The sequence below is a fragment of the Ascaphus truei genome, chromosome 1 (assembly GCF_040206685.1).
Source record: "Ascaphus truei isolate aAscTru1 chromosome 1, aAscTru1.hap1, whole genome shotgun sequence".
NCBI classification, from domain to species: Eukaryota; Metazoa; Chordata; class Amphibia; order Anura; family Ascaphidae; genus Ascaphus; species Ascaphus truei.
The window spans coordinates 70,413,992-70,437,320 of NC_134483.1; the positions used below are offsets into that span (position 1 = coordinate 70,413,992).

Sequence of the window (23,329 nt, forward strand, 5' to 3'; positions counted from 1 at the left end):
TTTCTTTGATGTGTTTGCAAATGAGTGAGTTGTATTTTTAGGCCGCCCGGGATAAATATGGGAGGGCATATATTTTGCACTGATTGCTTCCCCTCACATTGGTGTGTGTGTTTCACTTTACACACACCCCACTGCTGGAGTGGCGGGAAAGTGTCCCTGCTGCTGATTGGCAGGCTGTTGATGACGCTGCAGTTGGGAGTCTGCCGGCACGTGGGAGCAGCGAGTTGATGAGGAGTAATTAAACGGTTGGTGCTCACTCGCTGGCCGGATTCTATTAGCGCAGACACACACATTGCGAACAAGCTGCTCGAGCTGGGGGCAGCAAAGGTGTGGGGCACGCGGGCCGGAGGCGCCCAGTATCACCTGTAGGACTCGCGCTGCTGGGAACCGTTACTCTACACGAGAGGCTACCAGGTGTGTATCAAGAGTGTGTAATATATATATATACACACACACACGTAATATATACATATATAAGGCTCCTTTCTGTGTTTTTTTTTTAATGTAAATATATTGGACAATTCCACATGTTACGTTTGCAAACACACACACACACACACAATCGTGTGTATGAAGACTGCATGTGTATGTGTGTGTATATATATATATACCCCCCCCCCAGAGGACTCCCATAATGTAACTCGCGCGGTTAATATTTAAATAAATCCGCGTTTTAAGTGTTTATGATATATTATATATATATATGACCACGAACAATTTTTTTTTTAATTGGCGTCAAATATTCCTTGTTTTCTGGGTGAATTAGACCGGATTAGCGCCGCTGTGACACTCTTGCATGGGAAGCCGCTTTACTTGTTGTTCAGACCTTGTTTGTTACATCGGTTTAATGTCTAGTTTCCAAGTTACAAATAGGCGATGTTATATACTGTTATTAACAACCCCCGCTCTCTCCCCCCCCCGAGGAGTAACGAGTATAAATGCACGAACACCGAGCTCGTTGCCGTCTGCTCCGTGGGTTGTTTACCGCCTGTAGGTGGTCACGTGTCCGGGCGCATGCGCACGGCTGCGTGGACGCGTGCGGTGGGACAGGTAACACCCCACCCCCCTCTCTCTATATGTTTATCTCTGCAGTGCTGTTACACACACGGGGTGGGGGGTTTCCTGCCCCCTCTCAGCGAGCCTGTCTGCGTGGGTTCTTTTGGCTGCAGTTTCTGTTTTGTGCTTAGACGTGTCTGCAGTTTTTTTTTTTTTTTTTTTTTTTTTTGTGTAGTTTTTGTTAATTCTTTGGCTTCCGGGTTTTATCGCTTACTACTTGGAGGAGATTAGGAGGAGATTACATTATTTAGAGGGGCAGTTCCACATAGTAACAGTGAGACCAGAAATACGTTGCAATGGGGTCTGAGTTGTGTTTGTTTTTGTCACAGTTGATTCTTACAACTTGTCACAGGAAAAAAGTTTTGAAGTCTGCAATGAATTTTTAAAAAAAATATTGTATTCCATGTAGAAGTCATAATTATGGTCCCATACAAGGTGGCATATACATTTTGGAGAAATATTGTGTTAAATATTATTGTTCTCAATTAAGTGCATTAAAAAAGATTAACCCTTCTAGCCTATTAGGCTATTTTTGAAAAAACGAACATTGCCTATTTCTTTAAACAATGGGGTTTCCTAGAGATGAACCGAATGACATGGCTCAAGGGTTCCACCTGTTTGGGGAGTGGCTTAGGCCGCGGGCATGATCAGCGCTGAGCCACGCTCACGCTTTAGCAGGGACTCGTGCACACTTGCGGAGGCGTAGCAGCCAGTTTTTTATTTTTTTTCGTTTCAGCGCTGGGGAGCGGAGTGCCGGTCACGTGAGCGGTTCGCCCAATGAGGGCAAACCAGTTCCGTGATGTCACTGGCCTGCCCATAGACACGCCCCCCTCAGCCTCTGCACGGAAAACTCTTGGCTTGGATGTACACTTAGTTCTGGGTTAACCTCACTAGGGTGGCAGATTGACACAGAAAGGACAAGGATGTTGCAGCTACTGGGTGACACCCTGCAGCCATCTTTGCTTGCAAGTCATGTCAAAATTGAGCTCCTTCCTATCCCATAAAAAGACTCAAAGAAAAGGTTAGAAGCGCAGTCAGTATAGGGTTGAGGTCAAACTATATAACTTTATTAAAACATCTAGTCCCAGGGCAGAACCTCTAGGACAGACAAAAAGACTACCTTACATATTGCATGGTTTTAAAAATTGGACTTTTGGGTCTAAATTTGCAAGGCTAATTAGAACCATAACTTCATTTATTTGCAGTGAGGGCTGAGGAGTTGCTGGGTACAGGACAGTTGTTTATATTACTATCTCCCCCCCCCCCCCCCCCCTGTCCGCCACAGAACCCTTTGTTTGAGGATGCCTGCGGAACATCAGTTTAAAGTCTTTTCTCCAGAAAAGCTTTGGAGTTTCTTCTACCATGTCCATTTACGTATTAAGTGGTTGGTTACACTGCTCACAGAGTGGCGGTAGGGAAGCACTTAGGCCGTGCGTATAGTGCCCGCGACGGCGACGCGTGGCGTCACCCGTCGCCGCTAGCGAAAGTTGTATTTCGCTTTGAGGCGGCGTCGCGGGCGACCAGGCCATTGATTGGTTAAGGGCTGTCCATGAGGCGACAACACCATAAAAATCAAATATTCCCAGCTTCCAAAAATCGCGTCGCCTCGTTTTGTCGCCGTCGAGCTTACCATAAACGCACTCGGCGTCAATGCATTTGTTTTCGGGTGGCGTCGCCAGCACTACAAGCCCGGCCTTAGGCTGCGCTTATAGTGCCAGCTACGAATGACGTCTCCCGTCTTCGTAGCCCAAGCGAAAGATTTGAGTTTGGGAGACGTCTCTTGCTACAAGGGGAGTGACAGAAGGCAGAGGGGTGGGACAAGAGCAAGGGGGAGGGCTGAAATGGAGAGGAGTTGTAATTTCTGTTTGTATGCTGAATTTACTTTACTTTTACTTTCAATTATGGGAGAATGTACTGTTTTAAAGTTGTGTTCATATAGTGAGAAGTTTATATTCTTGACACACACACCACCCCATCAGGTAGTCGGGTACCTGGCCGGGTACAAGGTGCCAAATCCTCCAGGTACCCGTTACCTGGTTGTAATTTTTTTTTAGGACCCGGTCCAACACTAAAACATATAATCAAGTTGTGATTGGGGTGAACACAATAGGGAAGAGGGAATGCAGCAATAAAAGGGAACCAACAGTGGGGACAAAACACACACGGGTAGGGTAATCAGGAGGGCAATGTTTTTGGGGGGACACCCCTTCCTAAGGCCCGTTCCCTCATGTCTGAAAAGACCATAAGGCCTGGGACCCGCTGCGCCCGGCGGTGCTGGCGGCCGCACGAGCATTCCCCACCAGCAGGGGAATCCTCCCGAGCCGGTCCCAGTCCCCCCTCACGGCACAGCTCACTACACGCTGTGGCGCGTCAGCCGCTAGGGGATTCAAGAGAATTGTAATCCCAAGTGTCGACGCGTCACGTGGTGTGGCTGTGAGCCAATGAGGAGGGGAGGCTTTCGGGAGGAGGGGAGGCTTTCGGGAGGAGGGGAGGTTTTCGGGAGGAGGGGAGGCTTTCGGGAGGAGGGGAGGCAGCGTGAGTGCCTGTGTGTGCCCGTGCCCGAGTGTGCCCGTGCCCGAGTGTGCCCGTGCCCGAGTGTGCGAGTATGGCAGCCTGCAGCAGCTCCCTCCTGCAGCCCGGGAGCCCGTGGAGGGGGGGGGGTAGCGGGTCCCTCTGCTTAAACCACGCCCCCTCTGCTTAAACCACGCCCCTCCCACTCCAGCCCCGGCTCCCGCTCCCTACAGACTGCATATCGCGGTCTGTGTCTGTAAGCGCGCCGCCTGTCTGCAGTGCGGGCGCGCTGACTGAGGGAGCGGGGCCTTAGCCTAAGGTACTTCCCTTTTACCCTAACACCTCAATAACCAGAGCAGCACTCAGAGACCTATACACTGTTAAATGAAAGCTCACAAAAAGCACAATCAGTCCTGAGTACACCAGAGCAAGTGTAAATAAAGAAAATCAGACCATCAGGTTACTTGACCAAGTATCTCCTAATCTCTCCCTCTCTCCCCACGGGTGTGCTGCTCACCAACCCCCCCCCCCCTCCAACAGAAATCATGGGGCCCAGGACAAATGAATGGAGCAGGGTTCCACCCCAACCCATAGCGCACCTACCACGGAAAAACAACTTTTAGCGCGCAACTTTTACTTAACCCCCAATACATATAAAAATACACCCCAACCCCCCCAATACATATAATACACCCCCAATATATATAAAAATATAGCCCAAACCCCCGCCCACCCCCCCCATGGGGGCGGTGTGCCGGTGGCTGCGGTTGTGTGTGTGGGGGGGGGGGGGGTGTGCCGGTGACACACAAACGCGCCTGTAATCACGCACACTCACGCCCGCCCCCTCTCCCTACAATCGCGCAATCCCGCCATCGCGCACGCACTCACGCCTGCCCACGCCCACCATCGCCCGCAGTCGCACACGCCTGCGGTTGTGTGTGGGGGTGTGTGCCGGTGACACACAAACGCGCCCGCAATCACGCACAATCACGCCCGCCCCCTCTCCCTACAATCGCGCAATCCCGCAATCACGCACACTCATGCCCGCCATCACGCCCGCCCGTAATTGCACACGGACTCCTGCCATCACGCTCGCAATCACTCACGCCCACCCCCTCTCCCTGCATTAGAAGCTATCTGATTGGTTTACAGCCGGTCACATGGTGAGACCATCGCTGTAAAAATCAAATTCTACTGACTACAGATATTCACGTCGCGCCTACTATAAGCGCAGCCTTAGGAGTGTGATACTGGGGACCGGCAATAGAGGGAATAGTGTTGTCTGATGAAGTGGCCTATGCTACGAAACGCGTAGGATATTTTATAGCCCCTGTAGATATTTTATCTCCGTCTATATGCGCCAAGCAATTTAGAGACTTTTTGGACGTTCCGAGTGACGTAAAATCACACTTGACGGCAGTATCGCTTTACGGCCAGTCGTAATCTACACGGAACTTCTGAGGAACGAGTCTGACGGCGGCTCCAACGGTCCTGGTATCCGAGGGTGATTACCCCCACACACACAGAGGTGAACGGAGGGTCCCCCGAGGCAGACGATTAGATCTTTATGCCTAGATTCCCATGCGGACGCTCAAGTGAAGATTTAACGGATCCTGTGGTTGTTGCGGTTCGGTGGTCGTGACAGTGCCGGGTAACGCATGACTTGAGTGCATGAAATGCCTAATGTTTTCTGAATTGATGTACGCAGATACCTTACTATTGTGGTGTGGTGTGTGGTGTGTGGTGTGTGTGTATATATATATAATGAATTTTTGAACTTCACCATATGCGTTTGAGATAGGGTGGTAGCCTGTTGTACAAAATCAACCAGTGAGGTGCCCTGCGTATGATGTATTCCCTAAACATGGGGAAAGCTGTAACTCTTATCTACTATATATTTCTGAAAGCACTGTATGTCTGCTTCAGCGGGGGAGCGAGTGGCTGGGGCACCCCCCACGGCTCAAGCACGCGCCGTGCGCCCCCGCGCTCTCCTCCCCGGGATGCCATGCGCGCACCTCCTCTCCCCGTGTCAGGTCCCCCCTCCCCGGTGCTCCCCCCCCCCCCTCCCCGGTGCTCCGCTCCCCCCCCCCCCCCTCCCCCCCTCCCCGGTGCTCCGCTCCGCTCCCCCCCCCCCCCCCCCCCCGGTGCTCCGCTCCCCCCCCCCCCTCCCCGGTGCTCCGCTCCCTCCCCCCCCCTCCCCGGTGCTCCCGCTCCACTCACCTCCGCTCCACTCACCTCCGCTCCCGCTCCACTCACCTCCGCTCCCGCTCCACTCACCTCCGCTCCCGCTCCACTCACCTCCGCTCCCGCTCCACTCACCTCCGCTCCCGCTCCACTCACCTCCGCTCCCGCTCCACTCACCTCCGCTCCCGCTCCACTCACCTCCGCTCCCGCTCCACTCACCTCCGCTCCCGCTCCACTCACCTCCGCTCCACTCCCCCCCCCCCCCCCCCCGGCGCGGGGACAGGCAGTGGGCTGGCAGCCTGCCGCTGCCACGCGGCACCTAAGATGTGTGTGACACTGTGTGTGTGACACTGTGTGTGTGACACTGTGTGTGTGACACTGTGTGTGTGTGTGACACTGTGTGTGTGTGTGACACTGTGTGTGTGTGTGACACTGTGTGTGTGTGTGTGTCTGTGAGACACTGTGTGTGTGTGACACTGTGTGTGTGTGTGTGTGAGAGACACTGTGTGTGTGTGTGTCTGTGAGACACTGTGTGTGTGTGTGTCTGTGAGACACTGTGTGTGTGTGTGTGTCTGTGAGACACTGTGTGTGTGTGTGTCTGTGAGACACTGTGTGTGTGTGTGTGTGTCTGTGAGACACTGTGTGTGTGTGTGTGTGTGTGTCTGTGAGACACTGTGTGTGTGTGTGTGTCTGTGAGACACTGTGTGTGTGTGTGTGTGTCTGTGAGACACTGTGTGTGTGTGTGTGTGTGTCTGTGAGACACTGTGTGTGTGTGTGTGTCTGTGAGACACTGTGTGTGTGTGTCTGTGAGACACTGTGTGTGTGTGTGTGTCTGTGAGACACTGTGTGTGTGTGTGTCTGTGAGACACTGTGTGTGTGTGTGTGTGTCTGTGAGACACTGTGTGTGTGTGTGTGTGTGTCTGTGAGACACTGTGTGTGTGTGTGTGTGTCTGTGAGACACTGTGTGTGTGTGTCTGTGAGACACTGTGTGTGTGTGTGTCTGTGAGACACTGTGTGTGTGTGTGTGTCTGTGAGACACTGTGTGTGTGTGTGTGTGTCTGTGAGACACTGTGTGTGTGTCTGTAGGGTGGGCACCGGAGCTACACGGGGGGGGGGGGGGGGTACAGGGGGTGTGGAGAGGAGGGACCCGTAAATTTAAAGCAAACCAACCACCCTCCTGTCCACTCTCACCCCCCCTCCTGTCCACTCTCACCCCCCCTCCTGTCCACTCTCACCCCCCCTCCTGTCCACTGTCACCCCCCCTCCTGTCCACTGTCACCCCCCCTCCTGTCCACTGTCACCCCCCCTCCTGTCCACTGTCACCCCCCCCTCCTGTCCACTGTCACCCCCCCTCCTGTCCACTGTCACCCCCCCTCCTGTCCACTGTCACCCCCCCTCCTGTCCACTGTCACCCCCCACTCCTGTCCACTGTCACCCCCCACTCCTGTCCACTGTCACCCCCCACTCCTGTCCACTGTCACCCCCCACTCCTGTCCACTGTCACCCCCCACTCCTGTCCACTGTCACCCCCCACTCCTGTCCACTGTCACCCCCCACTCCTGTCCACTGTCACCCCCCACTCCTGTCCACTGTCACCCCCCACTCCTGTCCACTGTCACCCCCCACTCCTGTCCACTGTCACCCCCCACTCCTGTCCACTGTCACCCCCCACTCCTGTCCACTGTCACCCCCCACTCCTGTCCACTGTCACCCCCCACTCCTGTCCACTGTCACCCCCCACTCCTGTCCACTGTCACCCCCCACTCCTGTCCACTGTCACCCCCCACTCCTGTCCACTGTCACCCCCCACTCCTGTCCACTGTCACCCCCCACTCCTGTCCACTGTCACCCCCCACTCCTGTCCACTGTCACCCCCCACTCCTGTCCACTGTCACCCCCCCCTCCTGTCCACTGTCACCCCCCCTCCTGTCCACTGTCACCCCCCCTCCTGTCCACTGTCACCCCCCCTCCTGTCCACTGTCACCCCCCCTCGTGTCCACTGTCACCCCCCCTCGTGTCCACTGTCACCCCCCCTCGTGTCCACTGTCACCCCCCCTCGTGTCCACTGTCACCCCCCCTCCTGTCCACTGTCACCCCCCCTCCTGTCCACTGTCACCCCCCCTCCTGTCCACTGTCACCCCCCCTCCTGTCCACTGTCACCCCCCCTCCTGTCCACTGTCACCCCCCCCTCCTGTCCACTGTCACCCCCCCTCCTGTCCACTGTCACCCCCCCTCCTGTCCACTGTCACCCCCCCTCCTGTCCACTGTCACCCCCCCCTCCTGTCCACTGTCACCCCCCCTCCTGTCCACTGTCACCCCCCCTCCTGTCCACTGTCACCCCCCCTCCTGTCCACTGTCACCCCCCCTCCTGTCCACTGTCACCCCCCCCTCCTGTCCACTGTCACCCCCCCTCCTGTCCACTGTCACCCCCCCTCCTGTCCACTGTCACCCCCCCTCCTGTCCACTGTCACCCCCCCTCCTGTCCACTGTCACCCCCCCTCCTGTCCACTGTCACCCCCCCCTCCTGTCCACTGTCACCCCCCCTCCTGTCCACTGTCACCCCCCCTCCTGTCCACTGTCACCCCCCCTCCTGTCCACTGTCACCCCCCCTCCTGTCCACTGTCACCCCCCCTCCTGTCCACTGTCACCCCCCCTCCTGTCCACTGTCACCCCCCCTCCTGTCCACTGTCACCCCCCCTCCTGTCCACTGTCACCCCCCCTCCTGTCCACTGTCACCCCCCCTCCTGTCCACTGTCACCCCCCCTCCTGTCCACTGTCACCCCCCCTCCTGTCCACTGTCACCCCCCCTCCTGTCCACTGTCACCCCCCCTCCTGTCCACTGTCACCCCCCCTCCTGTCCACTGTCACCCCCCCTCCTGTCCACTGTCACCCCCCCTCCTGTCCACTGTCACCCCCCCCTCCTGTCCACTGTCACCCCCCCTCCTGTCCACTGTCACCCCCCCTCCTGTCCACTGTCACCCCCCCTCCTGTCCACTGTCACCCCCCCTCCTGTCCACTGTCACCCCCCCTCCTGTCCACTGTCACCCCCCCTCCTGTCCACTGTCACCCCCCCTCCTGTCCACTGTCACCCCCCCTCCTGTCCACTGTCACCCCCCCTCCTGTCCACTGTCACCCCCCCTCCTGTCCACTGTCACCCCCCCTCCTGTCCACTGTCACCCCCCCTCCTGTCCACTGTCACCCCCCCTCCTGTCCACTGTCACCCCCCCTCCTGTCCACTGTCACCCCCCCTCCTGTCCACTGTCACCCCCCCTCCTGTCCACTGTCACCCCCCCTCCTGTCCACTGTCACCCCCCCTCCTGTCCACTGTCACCCCCCCCTCCTGTCCACTGTCACCCCCCCTCCTGTCCACTGTCACCCCCCCTCCTGTCCACTGTCACCCCCCCTCCTGTCCACTGTCACCCCCCCTCCTGTCCACTGTCACCCCCCCTCCTGTCCACTGTCACCCCCCCTCCTGTCCACTGTCACCCCCCTCCTGTCCACTGTCACCCCCCCTCCTGTCCACTGTCACCCCCCCTCCTGTCCACTGTCACCCCCCCCTCCTGTCCACTGTCACCCCCCCTCCTGTCCACTGTCACCCCCCCTCCTGTCCACTGTCACCCCCCCTCCTGTCCACTGTCACCCCCCCTCCTGTCCACTGTCACCCCCCCTCCTGTCCACTGTCACCCCCCCTCCTGTCCACTGTCACCCCCCCTCCTGTCCACTGTCACCCCCCCCTCCTGTCCACTGTCACCCCCCTCCTGTCCACTGTCACCCCCCCTCCTGTCCACTGTCACCCCCCCCTCCTGTCCACTGTCACCCCCCCTCTGTCCACTGTCACCCCCCCCTCCTGTCCACTGTCACCCCCCTCCTGTCCACTGTCACCCCCCCTCCTGTCCACTGTCACCCCCCCTCCTGTCCACTGTCACCCCCCCCTCCTGTCCACTGTCACCCCCCCCTCCTGTCCACTGTCACCCCCCCTCCTGTCCACTGTCACCCCCCCCTCCTGTCCACTGTCACCCCCCCTCCTGTCCACTGTCACCCCCCCTCCTGTCACTGTCACCCCCCCTCCTGTCCACTGTCACCCCCCCTCCTGTCCACTGTCACCCCCCCCTCCTGTCCACTGTCACCCCCCCTCCTGTCCACTGTCACCCCCCCTCCTGTCCACTGTCACCCCCCCTCCTGTCCACTGTCACCCCCCCTCCTGTCCACTGTCACCCCCCCTCCTGTCCACTGTCACCCCCCCCTCCTGTCCACTGTCACCCCCCTCCTGTCCACTGTCACCCCCCCTCCTGTCCACTGTCACCCCCCCTCCTGTCCACTGTCACCCCCCCTCCTGTCCACTGTCACCCCCCCTCCTGTCCACTGTCACCCCCCTCCTGTCCACTGTCACCCCCCTCCTGTCCACTGTCACCCCCCCTCCTGTCCACTGTCACCCCCCCTCCTGTCCACTGTCACCCCCCCTCCTGTCCACTGTCACCCCCCCTCCTGTCCACTGTCACCCCCCCTCCTGTCCACTGTCACCCCCCCTCCTGTCCACTGTCACCCCCCCTCCTGTCCACTGGTCACCCCCCCTCCTGTCCACTGTCACCCCCCCTCCTGTCCACTGTCACCCCCCCTCCTGTCCACTGTCACCCCCCCCTCCTGTCCACTGTCACCCCCCCTCCTGTCCACTGTCGCCCCCCCTCCTGTCCACTGTCGTCACCCCCCCTCCTGTCCACTGTCGTACCCCCCCTCCTGTCCACTGTCGTCCCCCCCCTCCTGTCCACTGTCGTCCCCCCCCTCCTGTCCACTGTCGTCCCCCCCCTCCTGTCCACTGTCGTCCCCCCCCTCCTGTCCACTGTCGTCCCCCCCCTCCTGTCCACTGTCGTCCCCCCCCTCCTGTCCACTGTCGTCCCCCCCTCCTGTCCACTGTCGTCCCCCCCTCCTGTCCACTGTCGTCCCCCCCCTCCTGTCCACTGTCGTCCCCCCCCTCCTGTCCACTGTCGTCCCCCCCCTCCTGTCCACTGTCGTCCCCCCCCTCCTGTCCACTGTCGTCCCCCCCCTCCTGTCCACTGTCGTCCCCCCCCTCCTGTCCACTGTCAGTCCCCCCCCTCCTGTCCACTGTCGTCCCCCCCCTCCTGTCCACTGTCGTCCCCCCCCTCCTGTCCACTGCGTCCCCCCCTCCTGTCCACTGTCGTCCCCCCCTCCTGTCCACTGTCGTCCCCCCCCCTCCTGTCCACTGTCGTCCCCCCCCTCCTGTCCACTGTCGTCCCCCCCCTCCTGTCCACTGTCGTCCCCCCCCTCCTGTCCACTGTCGTCCCCCCCCTCCTGTCCACTGTCGTGTCCCCCCTCCTGTCCACTGTCGTGTCCCCCCTCCTGTCCACTGTCGTGTCCCCCCTCCTGTCCACTGTCGTGTCCCCCCTCCTGTCCACTGTCGTGTCCCCCCCTTCCGTCCACTGTCGTGTCCCCCCCTTCCGTCCACTGTCGTGTCCCCCTTCCTGTCCACTGTCGTGTCCCCCTCCCGTCCACTGTCGGCCCGTCCCTCTCCCGCCTGAAACACACCTCGGCGCGCCCTTAACATGCCGGCGGGGGAGCAGAGCAGTGGCGGCCGCAGCGGGGCTGACTGTCCTCACCCCCCCCCCTCCCTGTCGCCTCCCCAAAGGTTCCTCTCCGCGTGAGGTGGGGGGGATGCCTAACCGCTATCTTCATGCCGCCTGAGGTGTGGGGGATGCCGGGACGCTAACTATTTGCATGCCGCTGCCACGTGAGGTATGGGGGGTGCGGGGGGAATGCCGGCCTGCCCTCTAGCTTCATGCCTCACCCAGTCACTAACTCACTCACCCAGTCACCTACTCACCCACTCACTAACTCACCCAGTCACTCACTCACTCACCCACCCACCCAGTCACTAGCTGAGACCCCGCTCACTAACTCACTTACCCGCCCTCACTAACTCACCGCCCGCTCACAAACTTACCCGCCCTCACTAACTCACCCGCCCGCTCACAAACTCACCCACCCAATCACTAACTGACTTACTCACCCGCCCAGTCACTAACTCACCCACTCACTAACTCACCCACCCACAGAGAGAGGGCAATGGGGAGCAGAGATAGGGGGAGCGGGACCATTCAATCCCGGGCAACGCCGGGTATATCAGCTAGTTGTTTCATAATTGTTCTTGCTGTTGTGCTTTCAGATTTGAATTTGAAAAGCTAATTTATTCTGAAACAACTGTTGAAATGGAAGTGACGGTTACGGTGGTGTGATTTACTATAATGGAACTTCAGTTTAATTTGTAAATTGTAACGCTTAAAGTGAAAAAAAAAGCTAACAGAAATCTAAAAGGGGCAGATGTGCATTTTTGGACTTCTCTTCCCTGCTTCCCAAGATACTTATCACTGTATGTGTGCTGGTATCTCTTCAGTTTAAACATACTAGTCACTTGTCTGGCAGTGGTAGCCCTGTCTTTCCTATCTATATAATGGTCTATATCTATATCTATATCTATATGTATGTAATTAAAATATATTACAGTACATATTAACCCCTCAGTGTCCCATGGGTTAACTAGTCATGGGTTTCCATAACTAGCTGGGTAAAAAGGGGTTAATATAAACATAACACTTCATGCACTCTCCTCCCCCACTTCCACTTCCACTGGGGGGCCTAACTACCCTCATCTCCCACCCCTCGACTTCAACAAAACATCCCTCCTCTCCACAGCAATGGGCAATAGATGATGAAATGTAATCTTGTTTTTCTGTTTGAAGCAGGTGATTTTCGGCGCTTAACCCCATTAACTTCAGCTCCGGGGACCCCCTTCTTCCCAAGTGTATCTGCAATTTTAAATGTCCATGTCCGTTTCCTATTGGCCCAAGTGACTGGGACATTTAAACTGAAGAGATACTAGCAACCCCTACGGAGTTAAGTATCTCGGAAAGCAGGGGGTAATTGGAGCTGAAATTAATGGGGTTGGGGGTTCAGCTCCAGAGACACCCTGCTTCAATCCTATTTACATAAAAATTTTTAAACGAGGACATTTTAATCCGCCTTTACGTATTGTCTTTTTTTTGTGGGGGGATTTGTCTGCGGGATACGCTGGGCGAAAGGAACCAGCCTGAGGTGGATCCAAATCGGCAAAAACTTTTGCCAAGCTCTATTTAAATCTTTCCTCAGTGCTTTAGCAATTTGCGTATCTGTCATGGCTGCAGGGAATTGTGTAATTTAAAAAAAAAAAATTAGATTTGTATCCAGGGTGGGAATTGGTTGCAGAAAGAAAAAGGGTGGGTAACGGTAAATAGATCCAACACATTTAAATCAACAGTACATCACAGAAATAATAAAATAATAGTAATACTGTAGTAATAATAACCGTGGTAAAAAGCAGTGGGGGTGACGGAGACTAGCAGTCGCAGGGGTTTTTTCTCCCCCCCCCCCCTCTCCAGCACTTTCAATGTACAGGCAGTCCTCGGTTATCCGACACAATGTGTTACTCAAAATGGCGTTAAGATAGCGAAACGTTGTAAAGCGAAACACGTTTTCCCATAGGAACACTGTTTAAATGAGAGGTTCGGTTCCTGAAGGCATTTTTAACACTAAAATACACCAAATATTTTACGCAGGCAATAAGATATGCAGCACACACATAAATTATATAGTGTATATACTGTATTATATATATATAATATAACATAATATATAATATAATATATTATATAGTATAATACAATATTATATTATATATATATATATATATATATATCTATCTATCTAAATAACTTTGCAAAGCGTCGTAAGAGCGTTGGATAAGCCATTTTGGCGTTGTAAAAATGTACATAGGTATGCATTGCATAGCGTTGGATAAGCCATGCGTTGTAAAACAAGGACTGCCTGTATTCTGATTCGTAACCTTGGTTTTAAAGGACCAGCTAATATATCCTTAATATCTTTTTAAATTTGTACGTCTTGCATTGCTGTTATGTCATCTGGAAAGGCCCTTATTTAGGGTATCTAGATCCTCCTCTTCTTCTCCTCCTCCTCCTCCTCCTCCTCCTCCTCCTCCTCCTCCTCCTCCTCCTCCTCCTCCTCCTCCTCCTTCTTCTTCTTCACAAATTTAACACAGGAATTCTTCATAAAACAGAGGTGTGTTTTTTTTTTTTTTTCTAGAACATGTCAAACTTATTTGTCTGCTTCCATTGGAGCGCTCTTGTACATATTGCTGCTGTCAGGAGATGTGTGTCTAATTAGTTAATAGTATGTGGTACGTTTCGCACAGGTTTCCCCAAAATCATTATCATGGGGTCCATTGGTAGATCAATACCCAGTGCTCTGGAGAGCTTCCCCCCCCCCCCCCCCCCCACAAAAGGAAACAACTTGAGCATGTCCAGAATGCAATATAATGTACCTCTGACCACAATTTTTCCAACACAGAGTACTTGCCCCTTTATAAGTATGTGCTAGTCTATCTGGTGTTAAATACCATCCCATTGTATGTCTTTATTTATATAGCGCCAAAAGTGTACTCGGCACTTCTGAAAGAATACAGTACAGGGAATTATAATACAATAAGTGCAGCAAAATCAGACAATAGGAAAGGAAATTCCTGCCTCAAAGCTTACAATCTTAAGTGGTATGATGGGAGACTTGCAGAGACAGCAGCAGGTGAGGGAATAAGTGCTGTAGATGGCAGTGCCTGGCCACAAAGTGGTAGGAGTGACTGTGTGGGACAATAGCCATGCGTGCAGGCTATTGGAGTGCTTGATTTGTGGGTTGAGTTTTAAGGTTGGTCAGTATTAAATCAGAAGGTTAACACCATTTACAGGAGAAGAGATGGCAGGGAGGCGTGGGTGAGATCAGGTGTGTATGTCTGAGTTCAGGCTTAGGGCAGATCCCCCAGAAGCAGGGAGTAGATGGAGGGGGTGTGAATAAAGGATTTGTGTGGGTGCTTTTTATTGAGGGGTAAAGAAGTTGTTGGATGAGAGGTGTATAAATAAAGCTTGAGTGGGGAAGTTGGAGAGAAACAGAGACGTTCACAAAGGAGTGAGGAAACGGTAAACAGAGAAAGCAATAGGGAGGGTGTAGTGAGATGCACGAGAGACTTTCCATTTTTTGGAGGATAGGAAAAGTACAAATCACAGCATTTAGAAAGTGTTGTTGTTGTGCAGAGTCCAGATCTTCCTCTAATCTTTACCTCAAAAATTAACTTTTCAGACACTTTTTAAATGTTACACACAGCCAAGATAGACTGTCTTAAATACTCTGATCGCATGCATTTGACTATGAATTAAGGGAGGGTTTTGCCTCATCAACTCACAGAAACATACCAAATAGTTAATTACATTTCAAGTTCTCTTGCAATTGACCTTGTACCTGTTTGGCTACGTCCATAGAGGGGGGAGCCGCGCTGAGCCGTGCGGACGCTCCGCGATGAGCCCCCTCATCCTCAATGAGGATGTCTTTAGAGGGGGGCTCCCGGGAGCGTCCGCAGGCGTACTGAGGCGCTGGTAATTTCAGCCGACAGCAGAACTGTTTCCAAGCGCGCTGTCGGCTGAAAACCTCCAATTATAGCGAAGTAGCGTCAACGTCACAGCGCCGTGACGTTAACGTCGGCGCGCCCCGGGCTATTGGCCCAGCGACGTCACTTCCCCGCCCCCTGATCGCGCATGCTGGCTCGTCTGCCAGTCCATGAAATCGCTCCTGACGGGCAGGCTTGCCTCAGCGCGGAGGAGCGCGGGCTGAGGCTCTGGACGCACCTTTTCCTTGATTGTGCAGACAGACGAGCTTGCCGCAACCTCCCATATCTCTGCATAATCATCCCAAGAAATGTATCTTTCTCCCACAAACTCGTGTGCCTTTCTTATCCAAGAGACTCAAAATAGAATATATACTTGATCAACCCTTTTTTGTTTGTGCTGTATGCATCTTTTCAAATATGGTTGGGTGCGTATCCCTTCGTGAAAAATCTTCAAGTAATAAAATGCTTGTTTTGTGTGTATCTGAAGGATTTGGCGTTTGGAATATTGTCTCTTGTATTGCTTCAAATGAATAGATTCCCAGAGGGAATTATGTATTTTGTCTTTCAGTGTTCTTCACAGTAGTGAATCTTTTTAGATTAAATACTTATGACTTGCATTTTTTGTATAATTTTTTTTTGTTGTTGTTGCAGATTTCTGAAAATATCCGTTCACTATCTTGATTGACCATGGCTGACGAAGATTGGGAGGCAGAACTTGAGGCTACACCTTCCTTTGTTCCTGACAACAAAAGCTTTGTATGTTTCCTCTCTCCCTCCCCCCCCCCCCCCCCATGGTATAAATGATTTAGTCATCAAAAGGTAGTGAGATTGAAATGTGTTTTTTAATTTTACTGATCGTACACCCATCAAATTTCATTCTTGGTTTTGTACAACAAACAAAAATACCACTTGTGGTTGATTTGTATGTCTCAGACAGGTTTGTTATACCCTGTCTTTCCCCATATATATTACGACTTGAGCACTAACCGTTGTACTCTATAATTCTTTTTAACCTCAACTTTTCCTCTGACAAGGACTGGCTAACCTTTTGTGAGCGTCTTGATCTCCCATCGTCAATCTTTAGTGACCTTTGTGGCGCTTATAGTGTTGCCGTCGCGGCAAAACAAATCTGGTAGTCGCTGATATTTGATTTTTTTCGGTAACGGTCTCCCCTTGCGGCCAATCGTGAGCTTCTCCATGCCTCTGCCCTCCCCTTTTTATGACGTCATCCAGCGACATCGCCTAAACTTCCAAATACAACCATGTCGCAATGGCGGCAGGTGAAGTCATAGGTCAAGTCGCCGTCTGTATAAGCGCAGCCTTATGCTGCCATATAACTCTGTGCCCAGGACATACTTGAAAATAAGAGGTGATGCGTTAGGGCTAAGGGAATGAATGCTTAGAGGGTGAGCTCCATACCTCACGGCGCAACTTTCGCATCAATTTAATATAAAAACAAATAGGATCAAAACGCAAAGCGACTTAACAAACGAAGGAAAATACAAGGATGCAGACGAGACCAAAATCGCGGCGATCCATTACGCCACTTTATTCAGTTTATTGAAGACTAGAGTGAAAAAAGAGGGATCGTTGTCACACAGGGCATAAATGGAAGCTAATGTTATTGTTTGTCCGTTTATTGAGCCTATCAGTATCGGGTCTCCATGGGTAATGATTTTTTTTTTTATATGTAAATAAATCTTATTTAGCTAGCCTCACCTCATAAATCAGTTTTTCATCCCCTTTATTAATGTGGTGGCTCTTCTCTGCACTTTTTTTCTAGTTCCATAATGTCTGTGCAGTGGTGGCCAAAATTGTACTCCATATCCAAGGTGTTGTCTTAAAGCTTTATACAGTGGCATAATTATACTTCCCTTCCATCCTTATCCCATGTAATGCAAGATAAGATCTTGTTTTCCTTTGCAGCTACTGCATTACATTGGGCACTATTGCCAAGTCTGCTTTCTATAAGCACTCCTAAATCCTTCTCAATCTAGCCAAGTCCTTCTGGAGAGAAATTGCATTCTGCTCTGATTCTATTTACTACCTTGCACAATTTAGTGTCATCAGCAAAGGTGGAGACTTTGCTCTCTATTCCAACTTAGGCCGTGCTTATAGTGACGGCGACGCGACCGATGTCGCCATTGCGATAGTTAGATTTCAAATTTTAGCTGAGGTCGCTGGCTATAAGGCCAGCTACGTCATAAAGGGGAAAGGACGAGGGACGGAGAAGCTCCTGATTGGCTGCCAAGGGAGACCGTCGCCGAAATGATCAATTAAGTGACGAAAAGATTTTTAGTAGCATTGTTGCGACGATGCATTTGTTGACGCGACGGTTGCTGTTTCTATAAGCGCAGCCTTAGTCATTAAGACGTTAAAAAGCAGGGGTCTCAGTACCGATCCTTGAGGTACTCCACTTTAGACCTTCCTGAAAGGGTTCCATTTCTGACAACTGTATTCTTCAACCAGTCTTTAATCCAGCTGCAAATATTTTGAGTCCAATTTCCTTTATTTTGTACACAAACCTTATTTTGTGGTACCGTATCAAAATTTGAATGTTATCCATTAGGTATTCCTGAATATTCTTCACATACTAGAACTACAAGTAGTTTCCACTATTGATGTCAGGCTTACAGGTCTGTAATTCCCTGGTACTGATCAAGCTCCCTTTTTTATAAATATAGGTACCACGTCTGCTTTACGACGAGCCTGTGGAAACGGCGTCCTTGAATATTTAATACTAGCTGATATACCCGGCGTTGCCTGGGATTTACCCCCCTTCACAGCTGGGTTCTCCCTCCGTTCCCCCCCTGTTCGCACCTCCGTTCCCCCCCTTCACAGCTCCGTTCCCCCATCCTCCTTCACAGCTGCGGTCTCCCCCCCCTGCACCCCACATAAGTTCCCCCGGTGCACCCGCGGGTAAGGTGAGTCGGGAGGCAGTGCGGCGGCGGCTATGTGTGGAGCGGCGGGTGATGCGGGAGCCGGCACTCGTTTCCCCCCTCCCATCCCCGACCCTCGTGCTCCGCTCCCTCGGGTGAGGCGGCGAGTCGGAAGGCAGTGCGGCGGCGGGTGATGCGGGAGCCGGCACTCGTTCTCCCCCGGTACCCGGCGCTCCCGCGGGAGGCAGCGGGTGATGTGGGAGCCGGCGGCGATGTAAGGCGGGAGGGTGTGGGTTGTGACTGTCACGCCCTACTGTGACGTCAGCCCACCCCGCAGGCCAATGAGCTGTGGCTGTCCGCCGGCCAATCCACAGGGGGCACAAATACACACAAACATTATTTCCGTCTTGTATAGATACTGGTTTGGCTATTGCTGAACTTGGCTCATTCCTTGGGTGCATGCCACCATGGCCAGGTGCTTTACTTAAATTCTATTAAGTTGCCTATGTACTCAGTTAACCAATAGTTAGTTTAATATATAGGCTTTCTTCCTGTAACACTATTTTTACAATTGATTCCTCCCTGTTAAATACAGAGGCATTAGAATGTATGTACCTCTGTTTTTCCATGGTTCCAATAATTTGCCTGCCCATCTCACACTGAAAGGGTCCTTGTAGGTGGATTCATGCAGGGTCAACGACAGACTTCTGCTTGGCTGAATAAAGATTACATTAACTTTTCCAAAGTTGAGCAGCAAAAAGATACAGTTTTTTGTCAGCCCAGCGTGTAAAAGTATATATCTCATAACACAGGAACACACATCAAGCCCAGTGTTCATCTTTAGTCGAGGAAGTGTATGCTGCCTGCCTTTTTTTTTTTAAACCCTAGCAGGCAGGGATACATTGTTTACTAGCTGACACCCAAGCAGGATGTGCCCCTGTTAGTCCCTATGTTTTGTTTTCTAAACTCTTATGCTACTTATAACTTTGTAGGAATATTTTTTTGCTTTTTGCTAATCTGATTTCCCTATTTTGCTACTTTTGTTACATAGTTACATAGTAGATGAGGTTGAAAAAAGATGTAGGTCCGAGTCCAACCTATGCTAAATTTAGACAACAGATACTTTATCCTATATCTATACTTATTTATCCAGAGGAAGGCAAACAAAAAAACCCCATTAAGGGGAAAAATTAATTCCTTCCTAACTCCAAGAATTGGCAATCGGATTAATCCCTGGATCAACATCCTTCCCATGTATACTTATTTGGTATATCCCTGTATACCTTTCCCATCTAAAAAGATGTCCAACCTTTTTTTGCACAAATCTATTGCATCTGCCATCACAGTCTCCATGGGTAATGAATTCCACATTTTAACTGCCCTTACTGTAAAGAACCCTTTCCTTTGTTGCTGGTGAAATCTCCTTTCCTCCAACCTTAAGGGATGGCCCGAGTCCTTTGTACTGCCCGTGGGATGAATAGTTCTTTTGAAAGCTCCTTGTATTGTCCCCGAATATATTTGTATATAGTTATTATATCCCCTCTTTATGCCTCTTTTCTAATGTAAATAAATCTAATTTAGCTAGCCTCTCCTCATTAGTTAGATTGTCCATCCCCTTTATTAATTTGGTGGCTCTTCTCTGCACTCTCTCTAGTTCCATAATGTCTTTTCTTAGGATTGGTGCCCAAAATTGTACTCTATTCAAGGTGTGGTCTTACTAATGCTTTGTAAAGGGGCATAATTATGTTTACTTCCCTTCCATCCATTGCCCGTTTGATGCAAGATAAGATCTTGTTTGCCTTTTCAGCTACTGCATAACATTGGGCACTATTGCTAAGCCTGCTGTCTACAAGCACTCCTAAATCCTTCTCCATCAAGGATTCCCCCAATATATCTCCATTTAATTTGTAAGTCGCCTTTTTATTCTTGCATCCCAAATGCATAACCTTACATTTATCTGTATTAAACCTCCATGTGCCATTTACCTGCCCAAGTTCCAGTCTCTCCAAGTCATTCTGAAGAGAAATTACATCCTTTTCTGATTCTACCACCTTACACAATTTAGTATCATCAGCAAAGATGGAGACTTTGCTCTCTATGCCAACCCCAAGGTCATTAATAAACAAGTTAAAAAGCAGGGGTCCTAGTACCGATCCCTGAGGTACTCAACTCACGACTTTAGCCCAACCTGAAAAAGTTCCATTTATGACAACCCTCTGTTTGTCCTTTAACCAGTTTTCAATCCAGGTGCATATATTACTGAGTCCAGTTTTCTTTATTTTGTACACCAACCTCTTGTGTGAAACCGTACCAAAAGCCTTTGCAAAATCTAAGTAGACCACATCAACTACATTACCCTGGTCTAAATTCCTACTTACCTCAAAAACAAATAAGGTTAGTTTGGTAAGATCTATCCTTCATAAATCCATGCTGACTATTACTAATTTTGTTTTCCATTAGGTATTCCTGAATATTATCCTGTGTTACTACTTCAAGTAGTTTCCCCACTGTTGAAGTCAGGCTTACAGGTCTGTAATTCCCCAGTTGCAATCTAGCTCCCTTTTTAAATATAGGCACCACATCTGCTTTACGCCAATCTTGTGGTACTGAGCCTGTGGAAATGGAGTCCTTGAATATTAAATATAATGGTTTGGCTATTACTGAACTTAACTCCTTGAGAACTCTTGGATGTATGCCATCGGGGCCAGGTGCCTTATTTACTTTAATTTTTTCAAGTCGCTTATGAACTTCTTCCTTAGTTAACCAATTGTTCATTTATATGGAGGTTGTGGCTTCCTCCTGCAGCACTACTATTGAACTTGATTCTTCCCTGGTAAACACAGAGGCAAAGAATTTGTTTAATACCTCAGCTTTTTCCTTATCTCCAATAATCTGCCTAACCATCTCACACTGAAACGGTACTATATTTTCCTGATCACCCTGGCAGTGGGCACCATTGGGTTAATCCCTTCTCATTCTAGGTAGGACAGGAAGTAGACTTTTGCAGGTAGGCCATATAAGGCCCCTCCCTCTACCTGCACACCAGTCTTTTTCCTGTCCTCACAGCTAGGTGTAGGATTTGTTATTTTTTAAACAGGGCTCACCTACTGCACTTTGTGCAGATAACAAGGGTCTCACCCTCTCTGCCCTGAAGCTCCGCGGTGCGCCCTGCGGGGGGCAAGACGGAGACCCCTTAGAGTCGGGGGTGCCCCTGTTGGGTGGGGGGAAACAGCTGCAGCGCGAGGAAAGCTTAGTGCAATGCCCAGGATCGAGGCGCACAACAGCTGCAGCAGGGACCCATGGAGGCCCAGACTCACCGCATAAGCGCCTGAACGCTGCGGTAAGGTACCCGGCAGCCCGCCACACGCGGAAGGGGGAGCAGCAATAGCTGCGAGTGGAGGAGCTCTGTCAGACCGCAACAGCGTAGCAACGCGGCGGTACTACCCCAGGAATCCGCGGTGAACCTAGGAGGTTCAGAGGACCGCAGGTGTATCAAGTATACTGCGGAGAAGGGTACAGGGCACGTAGCCGCTCGGGAGCGCGCGCGTGCAGGCCGGCAAGTGCGTGCACGGACACGCGAGCCGTGCGGGTGCACGAGGACGAGCACTTGATGACGTCACGGATGTGACGGCCACACGATGTATGTGTGAGTGAAGCTGCAGCATGGAACGCTCAGTAGGGAGAAGCCAAGTGCTGGATATGGATGCAAAAATGGAAACACCCAAAACATCAGTTCCCAAGACTAGGTGAGTCCTTAGTTTAGTTCTACAATGGGAAAAGAGAGATGGTGTATATATATATACATTAGGGTGTATGTTTAGCATTTATTTTGTTTTTATAATTTAGTGCGTTGGTTACCCTCCCAGAAGCGGAATCTTCTAAGGGGGCTGGGGAATCCCTGCAACATAAAAGTAGAGGAAAAGTTGCTAAAAAAACGAAGTGGTGTGCAGCGTGTGAGAATCCAGCTGTTATAGGAAAGAAATTATGCAAAGAATGTATTAAAACTGCAGCAGGTGATACCAGTGAACAGATGAGCACTTTCCTTGTGTTAATGAAGGAGGCAGTTAAACAGAGTGTGGATGAAGCAGTCCAGCAAGCTGTTAACCCTACGCAAAAAAGATCTAGATCCCAAACCAGTCTGGATAAAGGGAAAGGTTTTTCGTCAGATGAGTCTGAGATTGATTGTTTCCAAGTATCAGAGGGAGAAAGGGATTCATCAGAGCTAGAGATTCAGGAGGAGGAATCTGAATTTGATATAGAAGTTGTGGATCCACTGATTAAAGCCATGAGGCTGGCATTGGAACTAGAAGACTCTGAGGAGTTAACCCATAAGAGAAACTTTTTGGGCAAGACAAAGAAAGGATAGAGAGTTTCCCATCCACCAAGTAATTAAAGATCTTATTCAGGTGGAATTGGCCCGACCAGATGCCAAAATATTTGCGCCTAAAAGATTGGGGAAAATGTATCCATTCCCACAAGAGGAAATGAGAAATTGGGAGGTTAGCCCAAAGGTGGATCTTGCTATTTCCAGAATAGTAAAAAAGACCACAATCCCCTTAGAGGAGGCAGCGTCATTAAAAGACGCTATGGATAAAAGGATGGATTATGCATTAAAAAAAGCATATGTTACGGCAGGAACAGCCTACAAGCCAGCCATAGCAACTACATCAACTGCTAGGGCTATGCGAGTGTGGATTGCCAATATTGAAGAGGCAATAGACAAAGGTGTAAAAAGAAGTACTATTCTTAAGGCGTTGTCAGAGGTGAAATGGGCAACTGATTACATAGCAGAAGCCTCATTGGATGCAGTAAAATTAGCGGCCAAGTCTATGGCACTGGCGGTATCTGCAAGAAGAGCTTTATGGCTCAGACAGTGGATGGCTGACACAGCATCAAAGAACACCTTATGTACATTGCCATTTGAAGGTGAATTCCTATTCGGCAGCAAACTAGATGCAATAATAACAAAGGCATCAGGTGGAAAGAGCATATTTTTGCCGCAGGAATACAGAGCCAGGAGATTCAATCTCCAACAGATGAATAAAAATCAATATAGAGAAGCAAAGGCATACAAGCCTGGTAGGGCTGCTCCAAGGCAAACAACATGGAGAGGTGGCCAGAACCGGCTTTTTCGTGGCTCTAGAGGAAGAGGATCATTCGCAAAGAATAAATCCACATGAAAGTCAGAGGGCCCAGCAGTTGT

At 51.3% G+C, this 23,329-nt stretch overlaps 1 protein-coding gene across 13 annotated transcripts in view; it reads left to right on the top strand.

The window, feature by feature from the left end:
- Positions 1-216: 216 nt before the first annotated feature.
- Positions 217-23,329, top strand: part of DDX4 (DEAD-box helicase 4) — a 126,167-nt gene continuing 103,054 nt past the window's right edge. For 6 of the 13 annotated variants that reach the window (XM_075589213.1, XM_075589212.1, XM_075589217.1 and 3 more), the window contains exons 1-2: positions 217-414; positions 15,899-16,003. In XM_075589213.1, coding sequence (XP_075445328.1) covers positions 15,935-16,003 — 69 coding nt within the window. In that variant the 5' untranslated portion in view covers positions 217-414; positions 15,899-15,934. Of the gene's footprint in view, positions 415-14,289; positions 14,395-15,898; positions 16,004-23,329 lie in introns of those variants that run through there. The other 7 variants (XM_075589197.1, XM_075589214.1, XM_075589218.1 and 4 more) reach the window with 2 other exon arrangements.